The sequence below is a fragment of the Drosophila navojoa genome, chromosome 4 (genome assembly GCF_054131105.1).
Source record: "Drosophila navojoa isolate 15081-1374.11 chromosome 4, UAZ_NAV_1.0, whole genome shotgun sequence".
Classification (NCBI taxonomy): domain Eukaryota; kingdom Metazoa; phylum Arthropoda; class Insecta; order Diptera; family Drosophilidae; genus Drosophila; species Drosophila navojoa.
The window spans coordinates 15,135,194-15,155,413 of record NC_142892.1 but is presented as its reverse complement, the minus strand read 5'-3'; the positions used below and the strand labels follow the sequence as shown (position 1 = coordinate 15,155,413).

General features: G+C 37.0%; 4 protein-coding genes, 2 long non-coding RNA genes and 1 other non-coding gene across 9 annotated transcripts; 4 read left to right on the top strand and 3 right to left on the bottom strand.

Moving 5' to 3' along the window:
- Nucleotides 1–561: 561 nt before the first annotated feature.
- EMC4 (ER membrane protein complex subunit 4) lies at nucleotides 562–1,427 on the top strand. The gene is made up of 3 exons (XM_018101844.3): nucleotides 562–736; nucleotides 798–927; nucleotides 996–1,427. The coding sequence occupies exons 1-3, from the start codon at nucleotides 681–683 to the stop codon at nucleotides 1,308–1,310; spliced, it is 501 nt and encodes a 166-aa protein (XP_017957333.1). The 5' UTR covers nucleotides 562–680; the 3' UTR covers nucleotides 1,311–1,427.
- Nucleotides 1,297–3,322, bottom strand: LOC108651910 (uncharacterized). Of its 2 annotated transcripts, none has more exons than XM_018101846.3 (4): nucleotides 2,860–3,322; nucleotides 1,936–1,989; nucleotides 1,803–1,879; nucleotides 1,297–1,477 (listed from the first exon to the last, which is right to left on the bottom strand). In XM_018101846.3, exons 1-4 carry the CDS (start codon nucleotides 2,872–2,874, stop codon nucleotides 1,414–1,416), a joined length of 210 nt encoding a protein of 69 aa, XP_017957335.1. In that variant the 5' UTR covers nucleotides 2,875–3,322; the 3' UTR covers nucleotides 1,297–1,413. The 2 variants fall into 2 exon arrangements, with proteins under 2 accessions (XP_017957335.1, XP_017957334.1); XM_018101845.3 differs by lacking the exon at nucleotides 2,860–3,322 and adding an exon at nucleotides 2,065–2,288.
- On the top strand, nucleotides 2,477–3,813 carry LOC149091433 (uncharacterized). Its single transcript, XR_016196680.1, has 2 exons — nucleotides 2,477–2,596; nucleotides 2,695–3,813. It is a non-coding gene; the product is annotated as an uncharacterized LOC149091433 (long non-coding RNA).
- LOC108651912 (single-pass membrane and coiled-coil domain-containing protein 4 homolog) lies at nucleotides 3,575–3,975 on the bottom strand. Its single transcript, XM_030385986.2, has 2 exons — nucleotides 3,847–3,975; nucleotides 3,575–3,784 (listed from the first exon to the last, which is right to left on the bottom strand). Exons 1-2 carry the CDS (start codon nucleotides 3,973–3,975, stop codon nucleotides 3,737–3,739), a joined length of 177 nt encoding a protein of 58 aa, XP_030241846.1. The 3' UTR covers nucleotides 3,575–3,736.
- A 2,892-nt stretch (nucleotides 3,976–6,867) lies between these two features.
- LOC108650219 (uncharacterized) lies at nucleotides 6,868–7,913 on the bottom strand. The gene has a single exon (XM_018099337.3). It carries the CDS (start codon nucleotides 7,655–7,657, stop codon nucleotides 6,950–6,952), a length of 708 nt encoding a protein of 235 aa, XP_017954826.2. The 5' UTR covers nucleotides 7,658–7,913; the 3' UTR covers nucleotides 6,868–6,949.
- A 301-nt stretch (nucleotides 7,914–8,214) lies between these two features.
- LOC115563265 (uncharacterized) lies at nucleotides 8,215–10,259 on the top strand. Of its 2 annotated transcripts, none has more exons than XR_016196808.1 (2): nucleotides 8,215–8,608; nucleotides 8,984–10,259. It is a non-coding gene; the product is annotated as an uncharacterized LOC115563265 (long non-coding RNA). The 2 variants fall into 2 exon arrangements; XR_016196809.1 differs by having other exon boundaries at nucleotides 8,215–8,668.
- Nucleotides 10,260–18,769: 8,510 nt separating this feature from the next.
- On the top strand, nucleotides 18,770–18,851 carry TRNAS-AGA (transfer RNA serine (anticodon AGA)). The gene has a single exon. It is a non-coding gene; the product is annotated as a tRNA-Ser (tRNA).
- The last annotated feature ends 1,369 nt before the right edge of the window (nucleotides 18,852–20,220 follow it).

Below are 20,220 nucleotides of genomic sequence, written 5' to 3'. Positions count from 1 at the left end.
CACACACACAACATAACACAAAACTTTTCAAAGCAGCATCAGCATATTAAAAACGCTATGATTTAATTTAAAATTATATATATATATAATTATTGGATGTTTAAATGCAATGAGTAAAATGAGAACCCAACCACCACAAACTAAAGCAACAAGAAAAGTATATGGTATAAAATTATCTTTTTTAAGTTATTTTTGCCCTACCCCTCATCAATATATATTTCTTTTTAATTTTATAAATATAAAAGTAATAATGAGAAAAACAAAACTGTAATTGTAATTGCTCTTAAAAAAATACAAGAAACAAAATTTAATATTCTTTTGTTTGTGTCCGTCGCTTGGCAGCAAATCAACAACAATAAACACATAAACTATATTTAAATAAAAAAACGGCAAGTACTATTTATAAAGGTAATTCTAAATAAAATTTAAAATAAACAAAACATGCTGAACCATTTTTGATACACATGAAAATAACTATTTCAATTTATTAATGTTTACTAATGTTATCGATAATCTAAAATGAAAGCATGCAATCGCCGACAAATTTTACTCAACACTGTCCCGGCACGTGCAGGGTTGCTTTTGTCAATAACGATAACACATAGTCTTTGCTGCTGGTGCCAATTTATAAGTAATTTTTCAATTAAATTAACAGAAAAACTGACAAAAACATTGTTAAAATGTCGGCCAAGCAAAACTCGAAGAAATCTAAGTGGGCGCTGGACTTCAATGTTAGGTAAATATAGCAACTATTGCATAAAACACGTCAGGCTAACTTTCTTGCTCCTGTGATGCAGCAAAAATGCAGATATGCCCTCGCCACCTGGGTATAATCCCACGGCCCTAGTAAATCAAACAGAAGTCGTACGGGATCAACGTTTGGTAATTAAAAAATCATGGGATTTGGCACTGGGACCACTGAAGCAGGTATGAAATGAATACGATTGGAGATGACCCCTTAATTGTAACCTTTGAATTTGATATACTCTCTCCAGATACCCATGAACCTGTTCATTATGTATATGTCCGGCAACTCGATATCCATTTTCCCGATCATGATGGTGGGCATGATGTTGATACGTCCTATTAAGGCAATGTTTACCACACAAGTGACTTCCAAAATGGCCGACGGTGCACAGGGCACCGGTCAGCGTATAATCTATATACTGGGAAATCTGGCGAACGTAGCGCTCGCTCTGTATAAATGTCATAGCATGGGCCTGCTGCCCACCCACGCCTCCGACTGGCTGGCATTTGTGCAGCCCCAAACGCGCTTAGAGTATTATGGAGGAGGTGTTTCATTTATTTAGATTGTAACTTTAAACGTATCCTTTATTTGAGTCATAGATAAATTTGTTTAACACATAACAAAAATGTAACTAAATATATATATTGTCATTCGTCTCGTCCGTCTCAATCATCCAAAATTTTTTTGGCCTCCTTTTTGATATCATGTACTATCTGTTCGGTTGGAGATCTGCAAAGAGTAAGCAAAAAACGGAATTTGACAGAATATGTATTTAAAATTGCGGTCAATTTATTCAGAACTTATATTTAACAATTAAATGGTTAATTTAGTTATTTCGGAACCGGCACTCAATTGCAGTTTTTTGAGTATTATTTTGTTCCCACATTTTGTTTTGAGAAATCCAAAATGTGTCCGTTAATTGCTCGACATTTGAAAGTCAGATACACTGCTGTATTGGAAATTTGTATTTGCGTTCGCGGAACAAAGCTATATTTTGATTGTTAATAAAACTGCTTAGTTTTAAAAGGCTACATATCCGGAGCTGAGTTTTTACTTTTTGCCCTCAATGAGTTCGCGGAGTTTTTTGTTCATTTTTTCAACCAGCTTAGGGGGATCATCTACGCGAGGCACCTGTGGAAGGATGTGGATTAAATAAACAAATTTGCAGTTCTCTTAAGAGAGCATACTTCGTAATTCTGCGATACGTAGACACCTGTGTAAACTCCGGCCCCAAAAGTGAGCTGCAATAAAAATATAAGAGTTTTATTAATAAATTGTTCATGTATATAAGTTTCAAGCTTTTTAAAGGTGCAGACCAAACAGAAAAACATTCGACCCCGGCGTCGCTTGGCCCGGCATGGAGGTATCTCGTCACAGGATTGGCATGAAGATTGCCACCGTTTCGCCAATATTTGCCTTCCTAATCCAAGCAATTTCATTTTCTAGTTTTACGATTTTAAAAATTTCCAAATAATTACATTGAATTTGTAAAAAAAAATTGAAGTGTTACTTGAATTGAAATCTGACTACTGTGATGGATAAATATATTCAAGGATGATTTATGTATTATATGGAAACATGAGAATATGGCCAAATAAAAGATACAATTGTATCTAACCAAGAGGCGGGCTGCATCGTATATTGAGATCCATATAGATATCGATAGCTCGGAATATTTTTGTGGAGTTGCCATACTAAGTTATTTCATATGCGCATTAAACTTGGACACTAGCCATACCTAAGGTCAGTGCTTTAAACAAGGATTCAGTGCATCTGACTTAAAGCGAGGGACTGCGGTTTATGGATTTTGACATATGACAACAGGAGCACCCAACTTGACGAATTAAGGTATTTAAAATCATTATAAATAAACGACATTTCGTTTGCTGGTGGTTTTGCATATTACTGGCTAAATTGTTGTTATGTCTTTGTCCCATGATACACAGTGACAACAATAACACAGCAGCGGGATTAAATCATCGCCATAAAAAGAATAGCACAATTCGTACGGCTCACTTAAAAAACACATGACAAAAGAACACTCTCGACTTGTTGCAGTCGTGCAATCGCTAATTTCACACACTTTCACTTTTATTACGTGCACTACTCACCAAAAACTTCAACATTGTCCAATAATTAAAATCACCTTTTTCGCCCGCACGCGCCAGAGTGAGAACTAAAACAACAACCAAGTTGAAGAAACTGTCAAATCTGTATGTACGGAACGACCACCGCGGGAGAGCGCGCTGGTGTGCCTGTGTATTTGTGTGTGTGAGTGTCTTGAAATGAGAATAAAGAGCGAGCCTATAAACAGCTGGCACACTACGTTTTCTCTGTGCTGTTCGGTGTTGTTGTTATTTTTTCGTTTTCTGTTATCTAATCACAGGCATAAATAATAACTGCAGTACTATAAAAGTTGATTAACTGTTTAATGTTGTGTGACAGTTTGCAAAAATTGTTAATTTTTTGCGAGTATTTTTTTCTAGCAAACTTTATTTATAAAATTTTTTAAAGGTTTAAAATGCAGGAAGTCGCTTTTTGCCAACGCAACGAACGAGCAACGTCGAAGCACTAAATAGTAAAAAAGCAAAAAGTAGCCAAAAATAAGAAACTTGTTTTTTTGGGTTGTACCTTTGTGTTTCGACGCATGTATGTGTGTTAACACTATAAATCGAAATACATATGCTAATAATGCTATATGATTAGTTTTTTTGCGACTCTTTCAATTTATTCAAATTCAAATGCGCGGGTAACAGTTGCAACACCGCAATAACTACGTTATACAGCACTAGTGCATTTAGTAAATCTGTAAAAAAGTCATTGACATGTTGATTCTTAACTATATTTTGTAGTACATACAATATCTAAAAACAAATTGCACATTTAACAGGGCATCAAATATGAATAATCGAATATGAGTAATTTGTAATTAAAATCGTTGTCTATTTTAGCTTAAACTACGTCAAGTTATCCTTTTTCCGCCACCTTCTAGGCCAGAACTGCAGGTCTCGTCTTCAGGTAAACAAAGGCCACTATCTATAATGAATAAATGTACATATTTTATTTGTTAAAGGGTAACATTTCTCATAACTACTTACCATCATGGCTATAGCACCTAATGCCGGCAATACAACAGTTCCAATTTTGCTTTGCATTTGTGCGTTTTCCAATTTGCGCTCCTTTTTTTGCTTACGCGTCTCCTTTACCTTGCCCTTTAGTTGACGCATATTCTAAATGCAGACGTGAAACTAATTAATAACATTGTTTACTATTTAAATAGTATAAATTACCGTTTGCACTAATTGGACTGCTGACGTGTAGTTTTATGATTACTTAGAATATGTAAACAGAGCGAGAACAGGGCGGTATTAGCGCACAGGTAGCTGCCGATAGGCTTTGTCAACAAGTTGTTTCTGGTTTGGATTTCAATACATATCTTCGACTTTGCTGCTCTCGTCGAAACGCACTAAAGAAAGTTTTGCAGGTGGTTGTTGTTGCGGTACAAACAGTTGCCACAGCTGTGCTTAGTGAACCGAAGCTGAGAAGGTTGCAAGCCGCATTGCGTGGTAGAGATGTGCAGAAAGTGAAGCTGCCCTACTTTTAGCATATTAATCAAATGATAAGCACAGCGCGCCAATGGCCGCAACATATAATTTCTTTTATCTATGCATTGAAATAAAGTCTGCTGGTCAACATTGTCAAATACAATCAGAAACACGTCACAATTTTTTAGTTTCTACCAGCGAGTGCCACCGATTGAACGAGTAAATGAACAGTGCTGCCACATCGTAAGATAAATTTAGTGCTGTAAAGATACAAATGTTGAGCGCGCATTTCAAATAGAATAATGTACTCTTAATAAAAACAATTTTAAAGTAAAATCATATTAAATGCATTTAAGTTAATGTTGTATGTAATATGAGTATACTTACTGATATTTAATTACATTTTATTTTTTTTTTTACTTAATTACATTTTATGTATATTTCAAGTACATTCTATATTGTAAGCATTGGTATACTTTACACAGCAAGCATTTGTTATTTTTCAATTTAACGCAGCCCTCATACTTCCTTTTTACATTTTCTGCCGTGCTGTCGTTGAAAATACAGTTTCTCCTATACAATAACAAGCGTGCACACGCACACACAAAGGTCTGATTTTTGTAACTGATACGGCGCAGTGTTCGGTGATATTAAAGTTGCTTTGGCCCGTTGCTCTGCTTTAAAGCATTCTCGTCCACATGTTGATTTTGCCTTGGCTGTTATTCTTCTAGCCCATATATCTCTACGTTTTTTTTTTCCATTTTTAATTTGCGAGCATTTTGTTAAGCTGTGCTGACCGGCGGGCTGGCATGGCTCCAAGAGTCAGCGAACCAGATATACCCGCCAACTAAAACTGTTGCACCTTCACCTTTAAATGCGATTTTGAAAATGTATGAGCAGTTCCAAATGGGCTTACAGTCGACTCGTGTGGGGCGCAATGGGGCAGCTGGGCATGGCAACTGTCACTGCTTGGGTTTCCTGCACGCTAAGTTGTAGACCACATTTCGTACGGCTATATCAATCTATGGGAAGTAAACAGCATCTACTGTTGCTCCTTGCTTACGCTAATTGACAGCATTCTTCATGGAGTTGAAAATGAAGCAATAATAATGCAAAATGCCGTCTGAAAACCGTTGCAAATCATTCTGAGACGCACGCCCAAGTTTGTGCATCGGTAATGAAGCATTCGCCAGTCGCCAGTCGCCAGTGACCAACGGCCAACGGCCAACATTTTGGCCAAACCAAAGTTCGTCCATTACCATAAACGGCAACCCGATCAATTTGGACACGGATTATTGGCAACTATTTAGCCGGACAGACAGAGGGGCGGGCAGGCAGGCAGGCCTGGCTAGGCTCTAGCTGGCTAAAATGGCCCCTAGCTGCCTGCCACTTGTCCAAGTCGTCAGGCTGCCGTAAATTGAGCTTTGAGTTCGTCTTTGGGCCACCGCCCCGCCCCGCCCCGCCCCGCCTCGGTGCAACTGCTGGATTGGCCTGAATGTGTGTGCAGCATGTCGAAAATGCATGTTTCCTGATCGTAACTCTTCGCTCAATCTGTGGGTCCGCTTCTAGTTCGGACTTAACGTTAACATGATTTTCGACTTGTTCGTTAGACATTGCTAGTGATGAGCGCGTGACACGGCTGCATATGATAGCCGTGAACTTAATAATATACGATAATTATAATAATGCGGCTTTAATAAACTGCAGAAATAAAAAAAAAATTATTATCTTAAGTTAGCTTAACATTAGTTTTACTATTACTAATTAAAAACACCATTTTTTTTTAGCTTGTTATATATTTTATATATTTGACAGTCTTAGCCGATTGCATCGATTCCAATCAAAATTTACAACAATAAGGAATCATCGCTCATTTCGCGCTCATCTCTAGGCGCGATTCACTTGATCAGGTAGCTCGCCAACTTTGTTGGCCGTTGATTGGTTGCTCATTGTCCAGCTGTCCGGCTGCGTGTCCGTCTGACTCCTTAACTGACTTAGCTAAACTCCTTATTTTGATTGCCAAGTCGTAAAATGATGGATTACCGAGTTGGGATTTATTTCTTGTTACGGTCATAATAGATTATCTTTGCTCACTCATTGTCAGAGCTGTTGAGCCGAGCCTTCGAGTCGCGTTTCGCATCTTCTTTCGACAAATGCTCGTTAGGCTCGCCTGGAATTGCCTGCCTACCGTTTTGAGTTTTCCTGTCTGCTGCGCGGGCAGGAGGGTTACACAAATCTACCTTGATGGTATACAAGGTGGTTTCTGTTGCTGCTGCTTAATCACTCAAGTCTAGGCTAGGCTTTGCAGTAGGGCAATGCGGCGGAAATATGATTAAAACTATTAAGAGTAACGAGAAACGCAGTAAAATTAAACTGTTAACTAAGCAAATGAATTATAAAAGCTTAAGACAAATGATTATTATTATTATACGCAAAGCTGATATACATATGTATGCATACATATGCATACATACACACACATATTTACATTCATGCAAGACATTGATAAACACTGTGCAGTGCTGCAAAGCTCGCTGATTGATTACAGTGTTGTGAATGACGATAACAACTTGATTTGATGAGTGAGTACGTAATTTATTGGGAAAATAAGAGCTGCAGTTCTTAGATTTCATATTGTTGATAAATTAGCATATCCCTAACCGTAGTAGGCGGCATAATATTGAGGCGCGGCCACATAGGCAGCAGCTGCAGGTGCTGCCTGAGGAGCGGCGGCTATGAATTTGGCATAGGCTGTGGGCTGCACAAATCCAACGGCGCCTGCAGGATAATACACAACGGTTGGCGGCGCAACGGGCGCAACGGGTGCGACGGGCTGCGGAACACCAACAGCCGGGGTGGCGGCCGCTGCCTTGGGCACCTCCACTTCCTCGGCGGCATCGTCGATATCCTCCTGGGCCTCACTGTTTGCGGTAAGGCGCGCCGGCTTGGCCTGCAGGCGTGCTGGAGCTGCCTCTGGCGACGCTGGTGCCCTGTACAGCTGTTGGGGCTGCTGTGCTGCCGGAGCAGGCGCAGACGCTGACGCCGATGCTGGCGCTCTGTACAGCTGCTGTGGCTGCTGCGCGGCCAAGTTGAGCTCAGCAGGAGCAGGCGCTTGTGCTGGTACTCTGTACAGCTGCTGTGGTGCTGCATAGCTGATCGCTGGCTGTGCGCTCTGCTGCTGACTCTGCGTCGCTGGCTGATAATTGTAGCCGGCCTGCTGCTGCAGCTGCTGTTGATAACGGCGACGCTGCTGCACATCCGCCTGAGCCAGGCTCAACAGGCAAGCGAGCGATACGATGACAACTGGGCTAAGTTTCATTGTTATGACTGTGGCTGACCAACTGACTGGATTGGGTGGCGTCATATGGTATTTTATATGTTGCAGCGGCTGCTGCTTAAGATGCCGAGCGCGTGCCTTGGGGGAGGCGGCACACGACCTCCCGGCCAACAAAACAAAATTGACATTGACCCCAAAAACAAACCCCAAAGCTGAATTGTTGCATTCGCGTTTTGCAGTTGAGCGATGCTTGGGCTGCGCATAACCCAAATCCAATAGCGAAAACAGTGCAGGTAAAAGCGCAATGATGGACTACATAATGCCCTGTATATGGCCAAAGGAATAACTGCATATATATTGCTGAATATTTGGTTAACTATGATTATGTTTGTCTATTACACAAAGTTGTTATTCGTTATAGATTGAAGAGCAGCGCAGCATAGGAGCGGGCAGCCAATAAAAGGTATCTCTATTTAGGTAATATATCATTATATAATAGCTATAAATCGAGTTGGTGAATAAGTACCTCTAGTCTTATCCGCATAACATTTCCCATTGCTCGCTAAATTTGTTGCAACATAGGAGCTGGCAGTCAATAAAGGGAATCTCTATATAAATAATATATCATTTAATAATAGTTGGTAATTAACTACCTTTAGCCTTATCCGCACAACATTTCCCATTGCTTGCTAAATTTGTTTCATTACAGGGTATCACAGTGCATATATCACACGCTCGCAGCGCTCGTCATCACTGGCCGCAGCGTCTGCCTGGCCTGTCATCAATATGCAGCTGATGTTCTAACATTTTATTGGGCTTTTTTGGCCCGTTGCCCACGTGTTGCTCGGTCAACAACAGCAGCAGCAGGCAGCAGCAATATTTGGTGTTTTGGACAATCAATAGATTGGAATGGTCATGCAGTTTAGTCACGTCCAATGTAACACTATAAATTAGTCCATCTGGCATGGGGCGCATGTAGTGGCGACGATTTGGAGCTGGGTTACACGGCCAGTCCCGAGTGCTGGGCGACAAATGCAGGTGACAAAACTGTGGAATGCAAAGCAAAACATATAAATTGCCGATTAGCGAACTAACTAGGTATTTTGCATTTATACGAAAGTCGAACTCCCCCTTAAGACAAACGTAGTTGAAAGATAGAAATGATGTGATATTAGAAAGTCTTATCGAACATATGTATGTATATGTTGTATAGTTATATGCCCTACTATTATGGCAAAGTCTTGTATCTCAGTTCATTTTGCATTGCTTGCGAGTCGTTTATCTAGTTTAGCAATTATTTAATTTTAATTGAAATCTAATGAATACAAATCGTTTTGAATCCAATTTAACGCGTTTTGGCAACACCCCCCATATAAATCCAAGTCGAATAATCAATTATTGTATATTTCATAGCACCTGCATAAATTTGCCATCAGTGATGTGGGGCCCGCCTTTGGGGACTGAGAGATGCGCAATAAATTCAATGGAAATGGCGGACAATTGCCATGGAGATGTGCAGGGATTTCAATAAACAACAAAGAAGAAGAAGAAGTAGACGCACACCAACTAATTGTTGCAATTAATTTATTAAATTGCATTCGACACTAGCCGCAGCCAGCTGAGGCCAATAGACGCCGGCGAATGGCCGCTGGCGCAACGGGAGGCTATGCGCATTCACAGTAGTCACTTGGACAAGTGGACAGCGGGACAACGGGACAACGGGACAACTGGACGAGTGTGGCTGCTGGCGACAGTGGCTGTCTGACAGTTTATGGGCCATAAAAGCAACTGCATTTGCTGCACATTTAAGCTGTAATAATGTAGAGTCATGTGCCTCTAATGGCGCTGCTTAGCGAGCACAGCTAACAAATTTTGGTAGTAACTGTACTTTCAATTAATGAACGCTCTGCTTTTAATGATCATTAGAATGTAGCACAGTGATGTACGTAAATAGTTGCCATTACTTTTGAATATTTACTGTTATTGGCAGTAGCTAAAATATCCTATAAGAGATTTTCTTATCTATATAGCTTAATTATTTGATATTTATTTGAATCAAGTTTTGTAATACATTGCATTTATAACTAGATCTTATAGATAAGAGCCGTAAATAAGTATTATACAAAAATATTAGATAAAAGTTTTACACGTAAACCTATTAAGCTGCGCTTAGCCTAGTATTTAGTCAGAGTTAGAGGAACTGTCAGTTGAATTAATTTCAGCTCGTAACTTTACAGTTTCCTAGTTCCACAGAACTGAGCCAAGATACCAAATTGGGTAGCCAAGTTTTTCTAATTTAACCAAATGCCAGATTCTCTAGCAGCCAATTGAAAAAAGGAAATGCAAAGAAGAAAATGGGAAAGGCGAGCGGAAGGCGCACACATTTCTGGGAAGTGCATGGAGCAGACGTCCATTTGAAATGGGCGAGACATTCGTATCTATTGCCAAGAACTGGGCGTCATATTTCAAAAGACAGTCGCGGCCAATGGCCACGCGTGCGTATCGAAAGTTTCTCGGGAGTTTCCTAGTACCGGGCCACGGATCGGGGTGGGCTCGCTGCGGGAATTATGTAGATTTCAGCCTGGACGCGAGTGTGGAGCATGGATCGTGGAGCGTGGAGCGTGTTTGCGGCGCGTTTACAATTAATTTTCGACCAGCTCTGCTGGACTTGGTAGCTAAAGAGGAAGAAGCTGAAGAAAACCAGACCGGATCGTTGGCATGGGCGAAAAAGAGTTTCTCTAATGTTCGCCCGGTTTTGCATGTGTTGCATATACATATACACATATATTTATTTTTTTTTTCCTTTTGTTTTTTTTGTATTTTTTTTGATTTATTTTTGCTTTTAGTGTCTTTTATTTTATGATTTATACGAGCTGCAACAGCGTCTGCTTGGTCCGGTTCTGCGTATTTTCTTGACTTTGGCTTTGGCATTGGCATTGGCATTGGCGATTTTTCACCATTTTCATCGTAGATCAAAATTAAGTGATTTTAATGATGAAATTTATTGGCGCATTTATTTGTACATGATTTGGAGCAAGCCAAACTGCCTAACCTGGCTAACTGGCTAACTGGACCCCGCGGGGCGATCGACCAATAAATATGTTCGACATGTGACAGATTTCGTTGGCAAGATATACGATGCAGCTACCTGGGCTAGTTTATCGGGCTACCGACTACAATGGGAGGTCTATGGAAAGGACATAAAAATGTATTTTTAATTGAGATATTTATTGTTTTGCTAGCTAAGGGTTTCCTGTTATATTTTATTTAACAGTAATTTTTTGTTAATTTTTTTATTTACTATTTTTGCTTTTTTTGTCATTCCTTTAACATTTTTACATTCTAATTACATTATAAATATTTTTATTTTTTTAATATTACAAATATATATGTATATACACATTATACACATTTTAATTAAAGTTTGTTTCTTTGTATATATATATTTTAATTACTAGCGCTCTTTGCACTCGTGAATTGTTTCCGTCGCCTCTGTCCCAGCATAGACCGCATTATGACTACCATAAACCACACCTTGAATAATTGAACTGAGGACATTTTTTAATTACCATTTATACCCACTTTTTCGCTACATTATTTCTCTTCATGGCTAGACGTGGTCTGTCACATTATAAATTAATTATGAATACACATATACATATATATATTTTATTTATTTATTTATTCATTCGGCTGTAATTGAATGCAACAGCAAAAATTATCGTTGGGCTGAATACATTTTTAATGTTTGTTTGCGCGTCAATTTTTACGGCTTTGCACGCCAAATAAAAACATCACTTATTTACATAAATACATACATACATATATGTATATAGCATACACATACATATATATAATTAATTGTAAAGGGATTGCGAGCAACAAAGTTGATATTTGTAATTACAACAAAATGTAAATACGCAAAGTTTGCATAAATTTATCAATAATAATTAATAGCATAATTGCATAACAGTTGTATACAAACACAGAGGCATCATATTAATAAATTAATTGCCAAAGGGCTTAATTATATTAAAAACAATAAATAAACAAGAGCACGCTGGCAAATACTCGACCAGGCAGATGATGCAGTCTTATATATTTTAGGCTTTGAATATATAATATAAAATATAAAAAATTTATATAATATAAAAAATAAAATATAAATAAAATATAACATACATTTTATATATTAGAAGTCTTAGATTTAAGCGTAAAATATAAAAATAAATAATAGATTATATTATATCACTTTTATTCTGCGTTTGATTTGTAATAAATTCCATTGTAATAACTCAGTTAAACAATTGGCTCTATCATAGGCTTTCTCTAGCTAGGGTTCTACACCTTGCATGATTTGCAATAGATATCACCTATGTATGGAGCTAAAGAGATATATAAAATGAAACTGATAAAAAAAAAAATCGTAGTTTTTAATGAGATAATGTTTTTGCTTACGTTCGACGCATTCCACGCGTCATCGTTTGGCCCAACAATTAATAATGAAATTGTTATTAAATGACTCTTTTTTATGCAAAATACTTTGTCATGTAGTTAATGTTAGAAAACAAGCGACGAATGATGCTAAGAGAAGAAGACCCCATGGCAGAGTCCAGACTCAATTAAGTTTTGAATTTTTCTTATCGCTCGATTGGCATTTCTTTTGCCGAACCATGGGGTCAGGGACTCAGTCAGTCAGTCCGCGTGTCCGCCAGAATCAATGCTTGAGTGTTGCGATTCGACTATGAATGCCGGATGATTGTTTATATAGATTTACGTATATACATACATACATATGTATACTAATGTATGTCACTTGCCTCGGCACTCAGAGTGGGGTAACCTGTCAGGATGTCTTCGCTTTAACCTGCTGCTCAGCTAATCAAATCAAATTTGTAATGAGAGAGCCACAGCATCTGGTTTATGCTGCCAGCCAGAAAATCAACTTGAAAAAGCAATGAAAATTAAATTAAAACGAATTCTTTATATGCTGAAATTAATAAAATCGAAAAAATATAATAATAATAATTTTAATAATTATATTGAATAAATTAAAAAAGAAATAATTTTATTCTTTATAATAATTTATTATATTGAATAAATTAAAAAAGAAATATCATTATTCTTTATATTAATAATATATATAATTATAATTCCTTATAATAATAATAATTTAAAAAATTTTAATAATCATATTGAATAACTTAAAAAAGAAATAATATTATTCGTTATAATAATTTTAATTATTATATTGAATAAATTAAAAAAGAAATAATATTATTCTTTATATTAATAAAATATATAATTATAATTCTTTATAATAATAATAATTAAAATCATGTTAATTATTATTTTCAATAAATTAAAAACGAAATAATCTTATTCTTTTATTATTTATTTTTAATTTATTCAAAATAGTGATTACAATTATTTCAACTATTTTTTTTTATATAAAGAATTATTAGCTTAAATTTTGGCTTAATAATTTGTTATTTTTATTAAATAATGCAGAAAGTTCATTCATTTTGATTATTCTAAAACGTTTTAAAAAATATATGAACTAATATTTTATATGTTTAAACATGAAACTAGCCAGTGGCATATATGCATGTACGTATATAAAAGAGATGGAAATATAATCAATGAAAATTGATATTTATATATATTATCATATAATAAAATAAGCAAAAAATATAAGCAATAATTTTCTAGATTTTCATTATTGTAGTCTTTTATTTTTTAATTAAATTTTATTTTATTCACTCTATACTTTCTATAGAATTAAAACATTTATTTATATAGGCGAATTCTTTATAAAACTTTTTGGCAATTCTTATCTATTCACTTCTGTATATGAATTGTAGTTAAAATATATTAAAATGATTATAGAATTATATCATGCACCTTCTGCAAAGAGTAGAGAGCTTCAAAAAATGTTTGCGTGCTTCAGGTTGAAACCGCATTTACCATTTATTTGCTCAAATGAGTTTCGCTTTTGAGCTTGTGGTTTGCCTTATAAAAGAAAATAGGAGATAGGGGATAGGAGACAGGAGATGGGGGAAATACCACCAATTGCTGGCGCGTCATGTGAATTACGAGTTGGCATTTAACTAACCTTGAAATCATTTTTCAATTCAATTTTATTTTGTATATATATTTTTTTTCTTTATAATTTTTTATTAGCCAAAACGAGTATACAAACACACACACACACACGCACACTGATACATTCGGAATGGAGTTTATTTGGCCGAAAGTCGTATTCGATGTGAGGAGTTTGTTGAAATTTGATACCTGGCGGAACAAGAGCTGCGGCAGGCAACCTGTTGCCTGATTTGTTGCATGTTGCTTGCTGGCAATCAACAGCTAACAACTACAACAACAGCAGGCAGCTGCAACAACTTGTTGTTTGTCGCCAAATGCTGTTGTTTGTTGCCCACGTGGTGTCATGAACCCGCCAATCCAATTCGGTGAAAACTCAACGAGCCATTTTATAAAGTTCGGGTGAAATTTTCTTGTGGAAAGTCGTGGCACGTTTTTCTCACGACTCTTGAAAATTGCTGAGAATCTCACACAGCAGCATTCAGCAGGAATTGTGTTTCCTTTTTTTATTTATTTGATCTATTGCTAAATAAGGTCATATACAAAAAAATAATTGAAATTCTTCAATTGAGAGTTTTTATGGGTAGACTAGACTAGAGTTTCCTAGAGTAAATGTGTGCCTTAACTTTCCTGTGACTTTATAGGATATACATACATACATATATTAATAAAATCAAAGTATTACGAACTGTCCTTTATATATATATATATCTATATATGTATCTTCTATATGATTCTCATTATAAAATTAGCTATTATGCCCAGCTTTGCGCCTGCGGCGTGTTTCAAGTTGAGAACCACTCGATGGGCGATGTCGATGTGGCGACAAAATTGTGGGCAAGTGGTGCAGCGCAGGTGGTGCAGAACAGAGACCGACAGCCCAACAGCCCAACACCAAATACAAAACTCGAATGTGGCTTTTAATTAAGAAGAGTGCAACAGAACGCTGAAGATGAGGACGATGACGAAATGCAGTAAACCGGAAACAAGCTAAATGTCAGCAGGAACCCGGTGCGAGGCACGAGCTACAATGGTTGACTGCTTGCTCTCTGGTCTCTGGTCTCGGAACTCGGATCTCGGGTCTCTTGGTCGGTTTTAAATAACAAAGCTGGCTGGCGGGGCAAAAAATAAAAATAAAATACAAAGAGCGAATGACAAACCAAAAAGCCGACGCACTTGAGTTAACACGAGGGACACGTGTCATGGCAAATGGGCCTGCCAAGTGGCTAATTAGGGTTCGCAAGGGGGTTCAACGTGATTAGACCGCACAGAAGTGAGACGACATACAGATATATTTATATATGTATATTCGTATATACAATATATAGAAACATCAGCTGCAAGTAAATCAAGCTGACAGCTCAACAGCCAAAGCAGCAGTCGAGTTGTTGGTGGCCCAGCTTGCTAATCCACAACTATTGATAGCAATTATGTAAAACAGAATTCCAGACAATTTCACAATTATCGCATGTTTTGTATACAGAAATGAGCAAATTCCAGCAAGTTGTTAAGGAAACCCTCTCGAGAAATTGTTAGCAAGCACGCAACTGCATCGAGCCCCCCTCGTTACGGCTGGCTAATTGAAAAACTGCGTGCCTGCTCTGCGTGCCCCTCTACAATAAACCAGATGTATCTATGCCTGAGTCTATGTGTGTGTTGGTGTGTGTGTGTGTGTGTGGTCTTATCACTGACAGTTGTCAGTGGCTATAACTGACACCTAACACCAGGCCATTTATGTTGCAGCTAAGAGCACTGCCAAATCCCCAATCTCCAGCACCAGCACCAGCCCCAACCCCTGCCCCAGCTTATCGTGCCTCCTGTCAGACTGTTGATGCAACAGCGCGAAACGCGCCTTGACAACATTTGTCACCGATTTCCCAGTGCTGGACCCGGCTCTCCAAAGCCTGATTGGCGGCTGATTAAAGATTATAGCACAGCTCAAACTAAACTTTGATAAGAATCGTTTGATTAGTCATTAAGTTAATATATATGTGGAATTGAAGTTGCATATGATCAAAGCTATTTACGTAGGTATTATGCAGATAACTGTCGGACAAGCTGGCTGGAGATTCAGTTGGAGGGAAACCTATTGAACTACTAATATTAATTTTTAAATAATCTAATAATATTAATTACCCTCTCTTATGATTTTTGGTGCGTAACTAATGTAGGGCAGTCTAATAAATATGTCCAAGGACTAATCAAAATTCTAGTTGAAAACTTTTAGCACCGTACTCTCAGATAAGATGCCCGTACTCAAAATAAAACTCAGTCAAAGATCAATGTTTAGTAATCTAAAGGAAGGCCTTCAAGAAGTTCTCATAGCATAAACAGTATTTTATATTGAATATTAAATGTAGCTAAAAACATGTAGACGACTTGAGTGGCGTGCTTAAAATATATTATATTTATGTATATATTAAAAGAATATCGACTGCTCTCAGGCTGCGACAGTAAATACTGCATAAAGTGGGTTTTGTGGTGCAAATAGAACCCATTAAATATGCGAATAATCACAATTGGGCGCGCCCATAATCAGCCAACGATTGTCTAAAGAAGCAAATGGGAAGGAGCAGGAGGCCTAGCAGAAGCTAAGGTGGCCCAGGTGAGCGCAGGTGATCAGCAGCAAAAGCAGTTGTTGCATTCGAGCTGCGTCATTGATGGACTGCAATTGCATTGCACGTCACGTACAGCCGGACGAGCACACACACACACACACACAACAATAACAAAAGGCCGACCGAGTCGGAGAATGGAGTGGAAAGCCTAGAGCAGAGCCCAGAGATGACGATCGACAATTGAGCGCTAATTAACGCCTCATGGCTGGCCAGGCAATTGCAGATCTAGCCGGGTCCACGTGTGTCAAAGGCATTCCGGGCAGGCGTGAATTGAATTCCCCGCTGCCGCGACTCCTGCGACACGGGCATTGGGCATCGGGCATGGGTAACTACTTCATCTGGCTTTGCGAATTTGATTTATAGCTCGCAGCTAAATTAAACCTGTGCGCACAATGAATTGCAGGAATGTCGAGCTTGGCATTGCCTAGGTGCCTCGGTGGTATTCTAGCGATTAAGTGCTTAGCTCATTAGCCACAACAATGCGTTGGTATTTGGGTTAGCGGCTCCCCACTTGCATTCCAGCTAACCTAATGGAACTAACGGTAAAGATCTATGCACTTAGCCAAGGCGGAAAATCCAAGACCAATTAGGAGATGAGAAGAAACTGTGAAAGCGTAAAAAATCGACACATTAAGTTGATTGATGAAGATTATGTTCGAGGAACTTGACTACTTACAGAGAGATATGCTAAGGCATTAAGGTGTTTAGAAATTGTTGGAATTATGGATTATTTAAATTATTAGCTACAGAGATTAGTTGAGCAGGAGGAGGAGGAGCAGGAGCTGCAAGACTTAAGAGAGTTTTGAGAACTGCGTTAAGGGAAATTAATTGAAATTAAATGGCTAATAGATTCATTTAACATATGTAATTTTATCGTGCAGTAAAAAATAGATTTGATAAATAATTTTATAAATTTTCAATAAATTAATTTAATTTAATGTGTACTTTTATATAGTAGAAAATATATTAATAATAAAATGAAAACTTTAATAAATTAATTTAACATGCATAGTTTTATTTTGCAGTAAAAATAGATTTAATACGTGATTTTATAAATTTTAAATAAATTAATTGTATTTAATGTTTACTTTAAAATTTTAATAATTTAATAAATTAATTTAACATGCATGGTTTTATTTTGCAGTAAAAATAGATTTACTAAATGATTGTATAAATTTTGAGTAAATTTATTTATTATGCATTAGAAAATAGATCATATATATAATTTAATAAATTAATTTAACATGCATAGTTTAATTTTTCAGTAGAAAATAGATTTAATAAATTTTTATAAATTTTATATTATTCAATAAATACATTTATTTATTTTGCAGTTGAAAATAGATATCATATATAATTTTAAAAAATGTATTTTTTTAGTATTTTTTTATTTATTATATTTATTTATAAATATATTTGTCAGTATTTTCTTTATTTGTCACTTTGAGTTTTTTATATTTATATATTTATTAATAGGTAATTATTTTGTTTTGCAGCATAGTTAATTATATTCTAAAAATAAGTATTCAAATTCACGTCGATAGCAATCGAAGTCTACAAAGAGTCGAAGCATTTCTTTGCTATTTGTCGGTAGACGTCGGCTGCTGATTATCTGTGGCTGCAGCGATTTATCAAAAGTCCTGGCATCTTCGCAGTCGCAGTCGCAGTTGCAGTTGCAGTCGAGTGACAACTGCTGAAATGCAGCTCCATCAATGGGGAGACAAATGCTGTTGCTGTTGCTGTTGCTGTTGCTGCGGCCAGTTGTTAGGCGATCAATTGCGACTGTTAACACTTTATCAATATCTGTGGAGAGGCAGCACAGGCGATTGACTTAGAAGGCGGTTTGCTTGACTGAACGGCATCAAAGTGAACCACCGACAGCAGAGATAATACGAAAAAAAGAAGAGAAAAAATACAAAAGAAACAAAAAAATGCAGGTGCCAATGAAAAGTCCCAGGTAAGCAGTAGTCGAGTAGCCGCAGGTATTCGATCTACACAATTCCGTTTTGCACTCCTTGGCTCTTTTCGTCCTCAGCTCGACGCGCCTCGGCGAGATCAGAGCCGGAGCGTGGCTCTGCGGTGCGATAGTGGATCGGCGTTTGGTGGCTCCACCTTTTTGTTGCTGTGGCAAGCCGGCAGCGTTTTCTCCTCTTAATTGACGCCTTGATTTGCAGTCAATTCGTTGCAGTTCATTTTGAAGTCCCCCTCCCCAACGTTCCCTTCACAGACTATCTCTCTTGCTGGCTTCATTAATATGTGCTTACTATTTCTTCTGGCATAAATTTAATCAAGTTCGCTTTAAAAACTATTTTTAATTTACTTTTATATATGTATTTCGTTTCTATTTTTATCTTTTCTTGTTTGTTAATTTACTCAATTGACCCACTTGATAACTACAGTTTGCTTATGAGTCACCCTGTTGTTGCTGTTATTCGCTTGCGGCATTCGTATGGGCTAAAGCGACAGCAGAATTCAGCAAGCAGTCGTGGCCGAGCGGTTAAGGCGTCTGACTAGAAATCAGATTCCCTCTGGGAGCGTAGGTTCGAATCCTACCGGCTGCGAATGGAAGAGATTCTTTTTTATATTTTTAAAAAATTATTTTTATTGTATTTATAAACGCCTATTCGTATTTACTAAAAGTATTGTTCTTTTATTTATATATATTTATTTACACTCGGAGAATCCCTGACTTACGTTATATAAATATACATGCATAAACTGTGCAAAACTCTTTTAGTGAATGTAACAAACTTAAACTTAAAACTTGTGTTAAAGCAGTTGCCTGACAAAAGCTGAATGCTACGAAACTCGATGGAAACCTCTTTAATCTCAAAGACTGAATATTGAATGTTGTGAAAATATTGATCACACTGCTCCCTAAATAGTAAACAGAATCTAATTCACATAAATGTATGGTTTAGGGTTTCTATGGAATCTATGGCAGGAGCTATATGCTCTGTGACAGAAGCTGAATGATATGGCACTCGATGGAAGGTAAGCTTCTGAAATTTGTGGTAGTATTGATCATAATTGCTTGCGACATAACATAATTGTAAAGCCACATAGCCACAGAAATTATTATAAAACAGTAGGCTAACTCTTCTAGTGAGGGTTGCAAAGGAAACTTAAAACTTGAGTTAAGGCCGATGCATGACAAAAGCTGAATGCTACGAAACTCGGCGGAAGGTACATCAACGTAAATGACTTATAAATATGAAGCTTATGTAAATATTGATCCTCATTGCCCACAAAATAGAAAACATAATTATATTATTTACAGAATTAACTTAGTTTAGGTCTTCTAGCATTTATCACAGAAGCTAATCGAGATCGATAACTATTTATCGATTTCGATAATTATTCATCGATTTCAATAACTGTTTATCGATTTCGATAACTATTTATTGAACTCTGTCACTCTAATAAGATTCAGACAGGCCTTGTTTTACGTTTTATAAATATATATACATAAACTGTGCAAAACTCTTCTCGTGAATGTGACGAAATATAAAATTTGAGTTAAGGCCGATGCATGACAAAAGCTGAATGCTATGAAACTCGGCGGAAGGGATACAATGTACAAGACTAATTAATTTGAAGCCTGTGTAAATATTGATTCTCGTTGCCATCGGAATAGAAAACATAATCATATAATTCACAGAATTAACTTAGTTTAGATCTTCTAACATATATCACAAAAACTAATCGAAGTATTGCCCTTAGCTGTCCATAATTAAAATTATTTATTATTCACTAGTATTGACTATAGTTTGCGATCCCTGTATCCCTGTCTCTTTCATATAAATTATATTTTATTTTATTGCCTTAAATCTAAAGAGCAAACAAATTTAACCTTCATTGTATCATAGTTAAATAAATTTCTCGCTTATAAAGTCATTTGCATTCCTGTAATCTTTGCTTAGACCTGTA

Bases quoted from the DNA above. Each gene is read 5' to 3' on its own strand.
- LOC108651910 (XM_018101845.3), bottom strand. From the start codon at position 2,187: ATGAAATTGCTTGGATTAGGAAGGCAAATATTGGCGAAACGGTGGCAA. The intron at 1,990-2,064 runs GTCTGCACCTTT...TTTTTATTGCAG, and splicing joins GTCGAATGTTTTTCTGTTTG to CTCACTTTTGGGGCCGGAGT. The intron at 1,478-1,802 runs GTAAAAACTCAG...TACTCTTTGCAG, and splicing joins GAACTCATTGAGGGCAAAAA to ATCTCCAACCGAACAGATAG.
- EMC4 (XM_018101844.3), top strand. From the start codon at position 681: ATGTCGGCCAAGCAAAACTCGAAGAAATCTAAGTGGGCGCTGGACTTC. The intron at 737-797 runs GTAAATATAGCA...CCTGTGATGCAG, and splicing joins GCGCTGGACTTCAATGTTAG to CAAAAATGCAGATATGCCCT. The intron at 928-995 runs GTATGAAATGAA...TACTCTCTCCAG, and splicing joins CACTGGGACCACTGAAGCAG to ATACCCATGAACCTGTTCAT.
- LOC108650219 (XM_018099337.3), bottom strand. From the start codon at position 7,657: ATGACGCCACCCAATCCAGTCAGTTGGTCAGCCACAGTCATAACAATG.
- LOC108651912 (XM_030385986.2), bottom strand. From the start codon at position 3,975: ATGCGTCAACTAAAGGGCAAGGTAAAGGAGACGCGTAAGCAAAAAAAG. The intron at 3,785-3,846 runs GTAAGTAGTTAT...TATTCATTATAG, and splicing joins TAGGTGCTATAGCCATGATG to ATAGTGGCCTTTGTTTACCT.